The 9,465-nt window shown below is 38.8% G+C and overlaps 1 protein-coding gene across 1 annotated transcript in view; it reads right to left on the bottom strand.

Annotated features, from left to right (window-relative positions):
* Positions 1–2,248: 2,248 nt before the first annotated feature.
* rab24 (RAB24, member RAS oncogene family) overlaps positions 2,249–9,465 on the bottom strand; it is a 55,937-nt gene continuing 48,720 nt past the window's right edge. Inside the window, exons 5-9 of the mRNA XM_073067753.1 lie at positions 7,101–7,168; positions 6,674–6,773; positions 5,242–5,292; positions 4,931–4,993; positions 2,249–4,766 (exon numbers count right to left, since the gene is read on the bottom strand). Of these exons, the coding sequence (XP_072923854.1) occupies positions 4,699–4,766; positions 4,931–4,993; positions 5,242–5,292; positions 6,674–6,773; positions 7,101–7,168 (350 nt within the window). The 3' untranslated portion in view covers positions 2,249–4,698. The remainder of the gene's footprint in view (positions 4,767–4,930; positions 4,994–5,241; positions 5,293–6,673; positions 6,774–7,100; positions 7,169–9,465) is intronic.

Here is a 9,465-nt window from a genome sequence, read left to right as displayed (position 1 = left end):
TGCAACTCTTGGGAAAAAAGCACTGGCTGTCCGTCCACTCTATTGATGCCTCTTATCATCCTATACACCTCCATCAAGTCACCTCTTGTCCTCTTTCGCTCCAAAGTGAAAAGCCCTATCTTGCTCAAGCTTTCTTCATAATACATGTTCTGTAATCCAGGCAGCACCCATTCCAAGGCTTTTACATGCTTCCTATAACGAGATGACCAGAAATGAACACAATACTCTGAGTGTGCTCTAAGCAGAGTTTTATAGAGCTGCAATATTACCTCGTACTCTTGAGTTCAATCCCCAACATATGCCTTGAAACAAACTGATCAACTTGCATGGCAACTTTGGGCAATCTATGGACATGGACCCCCAAGATCCCTGTTCTTCCATACTGCTAAGAATCCTACCATTAACCTTGTACTCTGCCTTCATGTGCCACCTTCCAACTTTGTATCACTTCCCACTTCTCCAGATTACACTCCTCTGCCACTACTCAGCCCAGCTCTGCATTCCTTCAACATCTGTTTGTAACCCATGCGAACCTTTCACACCATCTATAAAACCACTAACCTTCTTGTCATCTGCAAATTTAGTAACCCATGCTTTCATTTCCGCTATCCCTAATCTTGATTACCTCTAATTAAGACTATGCTTCTCCAAATGCTCATAAATCCTGTCTCTAAGAATCCACTCCAATGATGCAAGACCCACTGTTCTATAATGCCCAGGATTATCTCTATCACCTTTCTTAAACAAAGGAATAAGATTTGCCATTCTTCAATCTTTTGGTGCTACTAATGTGGCTAGTGATGATGCAAAGATCATCAGCAAATGAGCAACCTCCTCTCACTTCCCAGAGTGACTGGGGTACATCTTGTCTGGCCCCAGGGCCTTACCTATTCTGAAGTTTTTCAAAAGTTCCAAAACATTTCTTTAGCTCAACAAGTTCCAGCAAATTAGCCTGCTCTGTGCTGATCTCCCCCTCACTGGTGAATACTGAAGCAAAGCATTCATTAAGGATCTTCCTGACTTCCGCCAGTTACAGGGTAGGCTGGGATACTTTTCCTTACAGGTATATCTAATCATGAAGGATGAAAATTTTCCCCGAGTACAGAAGCATAGGTTTAAGGTGAGAGAAGCTTTGTACATTATGCTAGCTGCAGGAGGAAGCTGTAAAGGCAGGTACAATTACAAAATTCAAAAGACATTTGGACAAGTACATGGATGGAAAAGGGATGCAGGGAATTGGGGCTAAGTCAGGTAGACAACATGACTGGTGTAGACCAATTGAGTCATAGATCTTGTTTCTGTGCTGTATAATTCTAATTGGTGTGAAGCACTTGAATATCCTGACATAAAAGATACTGTTAATATTTTCCCTCATTTTAAATCTCTTTAAAACATTAACTAAAAATGCTATTATTTGGACAGAATTGCAGCAAGTAATTTCTCCCCTTCCTAGATTAGTGTGTGATACAGGAATAAATGTAGGTGAGTGAGAAGCAGGGGTTATTAAGAGAGAAATGGTGAATGCACAAAAACAATAATATTTCCATAATGCAGGCTAAGCTGGACAGTCAGAAAGTAGGTCGATCAGTGTTACTGTACAATATCTAAATCTGGCTTCTAAAAGCTTATCAGCTATAGAACTTAGTAGCTTGATTCCAACACAGAGCTTAAAGAGGACATTCAAGCCAATAAGTAGCACTACAATGAAGCAATGTGTGAGACCATGCAAGTATCAATGACAACGCTGTCAATAAACTACGTCTGGCTAAGATGAATCGGCTGCAAAGAAACCCTCAGTATCTCTGAGTGCTAACTGCACCCTGAAGTTGGATAAGTGAGCACTAACAAGACAGTTCAGCAGTGCAGGATGTCACAGCTGTCCCTGAACCTGAATGGGATAAAAATTCATCCCAGCAGCAGAGTCTAATTATGTGCACACTCCTGACCATGTAAAACAACACATTCAGACAATTAAACCGGGTGGCTTTGTATATGAAAATGCAAAGCACTGTAGTTAAACACTGTACCAGCAGCAGAGTCTAATTGTGTGCACTCTCCTGACCATGTAAAACAACACATTCAGACAATTAAACCTGGTGGGCTTTGTATCTGTAGGATATGAAAATGCAAAGCACTATAGTTAAACACCATACCAGCAGTGGAGCAAGAACATACAGGAATCCTGTCAAGCAAAACAAGAAGTTATAAGTGAGCATAAATACAAATAAAAGTCAGTTCTCAAGTAACATCATGTTGAAACCTTGCATGTTTAATTCTTTTCTCACATTAAATAAAAACTACTGAATTGTGACAATCAAGAACGGTCAGTAATGATACCAATCATAGTGTTTACAACTGAATTAACTGGTTTTAAGGTTTATTCAGAGGACCAATACATTATAAAATACACTGACTTCACAGCACTGATTCGTTCTGCAAAATGCACTGCAATCCTTTGGACATGCAGAATAAATATGACTTCAATCTGAAAGCAGTATCTCAGTCGTGCTGTGCCAGAATATTAGACAGTCTCTGCCCTCCATGTTAGCCATAAATCAATCACCCTTAACGTGTGAATTAGAAGTTCAGAAAAAGATTAATAGTCCCGAGCAACCATGCTGCATTTGAAGTTGAATTTCAACCACACAGCCCTTTTCCTTTCTGATCAGTGAATGTGCTCACAATAGCGAGGCAATATTTAACTGCCTCTTTTAAAAGTGGCTGCCTGCCCCTGCAGAAAGGGCATGAATACTGTACAACCATTCAGCAATTGTTTTTTGTTCAGCCTGAGAATTAGTCTAAAGGCCTGATAATATTTCCAGTTCAGACCCTCAAAGCTTCCAGTATACCAGTGCTTGTTAACTCTGCAAAAGGACATTTCCAAAAATAAGTGTTTATGTGTACAACTTTAATCATAATAATATTCTAACTTGAGCAAGGCCATTCAACAAAACAGGGAGAAGATCCCAGCTACGATGACAAAAGATGCCATTGGGAGTTTCAATCTCAGTTAAACAAATAGAGCTTTCATAAACTCCCAACAAATAAGTTATTTGAACTGTCATTTGTTTTCATTTAAAACTCCAAATACTTTCACATATCTCTAAATTTGGTTTTAAATACAGAGGACATGATCTTGGGTAATGAAATATTTTCAATTATTAGTTTAGCTTATATTTTCATTATTAAAAAGTAGACCACATTGAGCTCACCTTGGGTATTAGAACAAGTTTTGGTACTTTCATATTGAAAATTGGGCACAGTAAGTGTTCAGATAGCGACTAAATCAGGAAGCTTCATCAAATTAGAGGTAACTGCAAATATTGCTTCCTTAGGTCACTAAGGCAGAAGCAATTGGAAAATGCTCCTCCTAACAGCAGAACAATAGGGCAGAAAGGGAGAAAATGATTTAAAAACTAATTGTACTAAAAGGCTTCACAGGTTTCAGTAAAAAAGCCAACCATTGCTAGAGTTCAATTGTCCCCTTAAATTTGAACAGATGGCATAAACAGCATTTCCTGTCTACCCAAATGTATCCTGCATTACAAAAAATAATTAGTATTTAACAATTAACCTCTTACCAAGGCTAATATTAGAGTTTCCCAGAGTTAACGGCCAGTTGTATTGGGAATGATGGGGCGATGCTGCCTGCAATGATCAGAATAATTGTGTACATGACAAAAACTAAGATAATCATAATTCAGGGGAACTTGCAATGCTTAACATGTTGGCTGTGGCACAAAGGCTACTACCTGTAGGGTTCATACATGATAGAATTCATATAGTCAAAAGTAGTAAAGGGCACCCGGAAAGGTGTTCTGAGATTTGGACTGGCATTAAGTCCTACTGCAACCACTGTCGTCTAAGCATGGCATTTCCTATTTTGCAGATATCTCATATTCTGCAGGTCCCACAACAGCTCCCAGCCTCTCCTCTTCCTCTTCATTCACGACAAATAGGCAGCATAGGTACATCAGAGACTGTTTGGACTTTTGTCAGTGTTACACCTTTGAGCAGCAATGTAGAATTCCCTTCGATGAGAGGGGCAAAACTCTAGAGCATCTGGGACGCTCTGTGTGTTGGAACATGTTCAGAAACAGCATAGCAAAATGAAGAACAGTAAGACCAAAAAGAAAACACTTAGTGCAAACTCATCCTACTCAGCTCCTACTTGGCCTCGCCAGCATCAACATCCAATACTCACATAGCCAATTCTGTTTCAGTACTAGCTGAAAATAATCTCCAAAACAAAAAAAAGTTAATGCACTGTTTAAAAATCCAGATATGGAAACACAGGTCCTAGAACCTAGTGAAGCAACAAGACAGGTGGAGTGCACCTTCTTGGTGTGCTGAATACTCCTGAGATCTGCCACTGTTTTCATTAGATAACACAAAAAGAACTAAATTATCACAAAATAAGGCAAACAATGTACATTATGCAGAAAATCTCAGAGCTTTCTAAATGCCTTATGGTTAGCTGTTTGTAGAGATTATCTATAGGACTCCACGATGAGTTCAAAAGAAGTATTCCAACAACAAAGGTCACTTCAGTATGAGGCTCAGAGATCATTTAGACATCAACATTATGTTGATCCAGCCTCTAAATTCTTGAAAGCTTATTCCAACAGTTTGAGTAAGGAGATTAAGTCCATGGAATTTGTGCAAGAATTTCTCCTTAAAATATTGGCAAGTCTGGTGCTATTGATGACAACAGCTAAACAAATAGGGAGATTTCTTCTTCTCAGCCAAATTCACAGCTTCATCTCCTAAGAGCAGAAAACAAAGTTTGAGATCCAATAATAGCCTTCAGCATCCCAGACCTCCCAAAGACTAGCATGTCACACACATGCCCACCCTTATCATGTCTATATTCAGCCTGAACCACCATAACCACAACCTCAAAGGCAGAAGGTCATGCCGCAGTGTTTACCTGTTGTCACCTGGAAAGCTGTTATATTCACGTAATCTTCTGCTATTTTCTGAAAGAGTTCATCTGAAATAAAGAGTACACAATAATTTGTTAACTTTGCAGTTAAGTTCCTGTAGACTGCGTTACACCACTTGGTTCTTCATAATGGTCTCATTATAAACTCTCCAACTCCATTATAAAATAATGCATTCTATTTTTAAAATCTATCATACTAAATCTGCTTATCAAATCTTACTGATGGTGGCTACAGAGGAACAACAGGCAGTATGCCTTTTGCCCACAGTGAGAAGACATATGAAAAACGAACTTACCAACATTCTGACCAGTCTTACTGGAGGTTTCAAACAGCTTGGCTTTAATCTCTAAAAGACAGATATTGCATATGTGACTTGCACAGTGATAAAGATTCAGAGAACAGAAATCAATAACTACATTTAATGCAAGATTGCTGAATGTACTTGCCAAATATCTCTAAGTAAGTTGATAATAAAGGACCAGGCTACACTTGAAATTGACACATTTTTGGACATTCACCTCAAACTTTCCTTGTGTTCGGCGTCAGAGAACACACATTTAAACAAGCCTAATGATTACGATGTAATAAATCCTATAAATATTCTAATTAATCAAGTACATCTACGTAACACAGAATACTGATGATGCACGACATCAGAAACAAAATGCCGGAAAGATTCAACAAGTGAAACTGCATTCTGAAAGGAGAAACAATTTACTTTTCAGCTCTTTCTAATGAGACTACTGGCTACAAAGTTATGAGTGTGTTTCTCTGTACTGCCTTTGGTACATTCCTGTGATATGGTAACCATATCTATAGGCAATATTCAAGCTCTGGATTAACTAGTCATGTAAACAATTCTAGAATGACTTCCCTGCACTTAGAATCTATTTCTCAGCTAATGAAGAGAAAGCACTGATTGTATATATTTAACCACTATAGACCTGTTGCACTTAAGGATGTGCAGGCATACACGCCTAAAGTTTTTCTTTACTACTCAACATCCTAATAATTATTGTATATTCTCTTGTCTTGTTAGACCTTATCTGGTCATCACACATTGTTTCCTATTGAACCTTCTTGTATATGAGCTGGCTGCTGCTGAGTAGCATAACTATTGTTCATATTGATAATGGGAAATAGTAGAACATAGAACAGTACAGCACAGGAACAGGTCCAAACACTAATCCCTTCTATCTACACAATGTCCATTTGCTCCCATCTTCCTCATATTCATGTGCCTATCCAAACGTCTCTAAAAGCCTCTAATGCATTTGCCTCTACCACCATACCAGCAGCACATTCCAGGCATCCACCACTCTGAGTAATAAACTTACGACTCTTACTCCCACCCCCCCCAAGCCTACTTCAATACATGCCCTCTGATAATAGACATTTCAACCCTGGGAAATAGATATTCCCTGTTTACTCTGTCTATGCCTCTCACAAGCCCTTAGATTTCCCCTCAGCCTCCACTGCTCCAGGAAAATGTGTACAATACTAGATAGATGCAAGAGGCAAGTGTTCACTTTTAATAATCTTCAAGATTTTGTATTTCAATTATTTATTCTTTCTTCTTCAAAGAAATCCATACAAAACCTTTCAAAATTATTACCAATAGGGACTATTTGACTTTTATCCTCCTTCCTTGCCAGCTTTAATCCAAAAAAGAACATATTAACTTCAAGGTCTAGTAGTTGAGTGGCTTGTAAACTAGTAAACTTTACCATCTGAGTAATCCTGAACATCATGATAATCGACTCCCCGAGCGCTGCGATCATTTTGTACAAGATCACTCTTTGTTCCACAGAGGTAGATCTTGCAGTGCTGAAAGGCAGAGAACACTAAGTCAATCTGAATTATAAACACTCAAGTGAGAACTGCCCTACTACAAACCTACAACTTAAAACTTGATATTGAAATCCTATGTTACAAATTAATCAACTCACAGCACAAATCCAGCAACAAACCCCAAGCAGATTACATATGTAATCCACATGGAAAAAAACTCTGCCAAAATTCCAAAACTTTTCTAAACTATAAACCCTTAGTGCAAGACTTTTCCTGAAATAGAATTAAAGTAGAAAAAAGAGCTAATCAATTCCAAAAACCTTAGGATTAGTGCAAGCTTCTCAATATTATAACAAAATTCACCTCTTCGCAGTTCTGGACTTCATTCACCCAGAATCTAGCTCTTGCATAGCTGCTACTGTCAGTCAGATCTGGAAAACAGGAAATCCATTCAGTAATCCAAAATGCTACAATGCTGAAAATCTTAAATAAAGATACAAAACACTGGAGGCACTCAGAAGGTTGAATGGTTGAGCTATCATCACACAGGGAAATATTAGGTATCAGGCGAGTATTAGAGAAAAGGAGGCAGGAGCAAGGTAAGAAACCAAGGGAACAAATGATCATGTCAACAATGGGATGGAGGACACAATCATAGACCTTTATTTTCTCCATCTCTCCCACTTTGCAATTTCAAACTCATTTCTGTTTTCAGTTATCATAAAAGTTCAACAGCCAGACAAGTCACAAGTTTTCACTACAGATTTTCCCAAACATTTTGAATATTTTCAGCACCTTTTCTCAGAAGCCCATTCAATAGTGATGCATAATCCTAGAGTGGACAGCCACTGTAAACAGGAGCTTTAAAAACCCAGTTTTGTTAACTATGTATACACATTCTCAATTTTTAATTAAACAATGGAAGTCTATTCCAATAGATTAAGCAGCAATTTAAGACAAATTAATTCAGTTGCTTCTTTTACTGTTAAATTCATGTCATAAATCATATTTCATAACTAAATTAGAGTTTATTTGACAGTGCCTACTGTTACGAATGTGCCACAACTCTGAGGGGCCGAAGGGTACAAAGTAGCCCCCTTCTTTTTGAGAAACACAAGATCGCTATTAATTCGGGTCTGGGACCCAGGAAATGAGAGAGAGAGACATCCAGAATACACAAGGTTTGGAATGTGTCCTGGCCTCAGCAAGACGGAACCACTGATAATGGCCATTGTCTCTTAGAGACGGAATTGTGTATTGAGTACTGTACTATTCATTGAAGCCCTCGGGGATGACCAGAGTGGGCTGGTTGAGGGATTGCATCATCCCAACCTGATTGACATCTGAGACCCCGTGTGTAAGGATAAAAGAGGGTCTGGGGAACAACCCCTTGAGACGCACCAGGAGAAACGCTAGAAATCCCGTAACAGCGTTTAATAGCGACAGCCGGTGGGGGGGCTCGCATGCGTCCTTTTCCCTTGCCTGGGAATTGGCGGGCTCGCACGGAAGAACGGCTTTAGCTAAAGGAGAGGCCACAAGTGACCGGCCACACCAACGGAACTCTGGAAGGATCGAAATCATAAAAGGAAAAGCCGGGAAGTTTCTAAAAATCTCTCTCTTGACTCCAACCAAAGGCTGCAGCCTGCATGAACTGAGTGACTTTTATATTTCCATCGGACAATACATTATCCCCTAGACAACGATAGAGCTTATTTCTTATTGATTATTATTATACTCGCACTTTTAGATTTAGTATTGACGACGTATGTTATCTGTATGTTGGCATTGATATTATTTTTGTGTATTTTTACTAATAAATACTGTTAAAAATAGTATCATCAGACTTCAACGGACCTCTCTATCTTTGCTGGTAAGTGACCCAGTTACAGGGTTCGTAACACTACAATCCTTCCTTTGGAAAATACTGTGGAGAGCATTATTTTAACATTGTGAGATTTGTCAATACATAGTTAATTTTCAAGAGAATTGTTTGTAACCACACCACACTATCCTGGCTACAATAAATTTATTCAAAGTAAAATTCAAAGTTCAATGTGAATTTATTATCAAAGTATGTATATGTTACCATATACTACCTAGAGATTTATTTTCTCGCAGGCATTTACAGGCAAAAAGAAATACAACAGGCTTTTATTAAAAACCTGTATATAACAGAAGAAGACTGACAACCAATGTGCAAGCAAAAATAAAACTAAGAATGAGCTGTACAGAGTTCTTGGAAGTGAGTCCTGTAGATCACAGTATCAGTTCTGGGTAGAGGTGAATAAAATTATCCATGCTGCTTCAGGAGCCTAATGGTTTAGGGTAATAACTGTTTCTGAACCTCCTCCCGACAGAAGTAGTGAGAAGAGGACATGGCCTAGATGGTGGTTGGGGGCAGGGTGGAAGTCTTCGATGATGAATGTCTTCTTGTGGCAGTGCTCCATGTAAATATACTCAATGGGAGGAAGGGCTTTGCCTGTATCCTCTACCTGATGTCATTTTGTCAGTTTCTGAGCATTAGCCGTGATGTAACCAGTGGTGGATACACTACACTGTGCATCCATCGAAGTTTATAAAAAGCTTTTGGTGATATCCTAAATCTACACAAACTTCTAAGGAAGACACTGTCGTGTCTCCTTTGTGATGACCAATGTACTGGTCCCAGGAAAGATCCTCTGATAGATCCTTAGATATGTTAACCAAGGACTTTAAAGCTACTGACCCT

Source organism: Hemitrygon akajei, chromosome 15 (genome assembly GCF_048418815.1).
Source record: "Hemitrygon akajei chromosome 15, sHemAka1.3, whole genome shotgun sequence".
In the NCBI taxonomy this organism is placed as follows: Eukaryota; Metazoa; Chordata; class Chondrichthyes; order Myliobatiformes; family Dasyatidae; genus Hemitrygon; species Hemitrygon akajei.
Note: the sequence above shows the minus strand (reverse complement) of the source record. Positions and strands in the feature narration are given on the sequence as shown.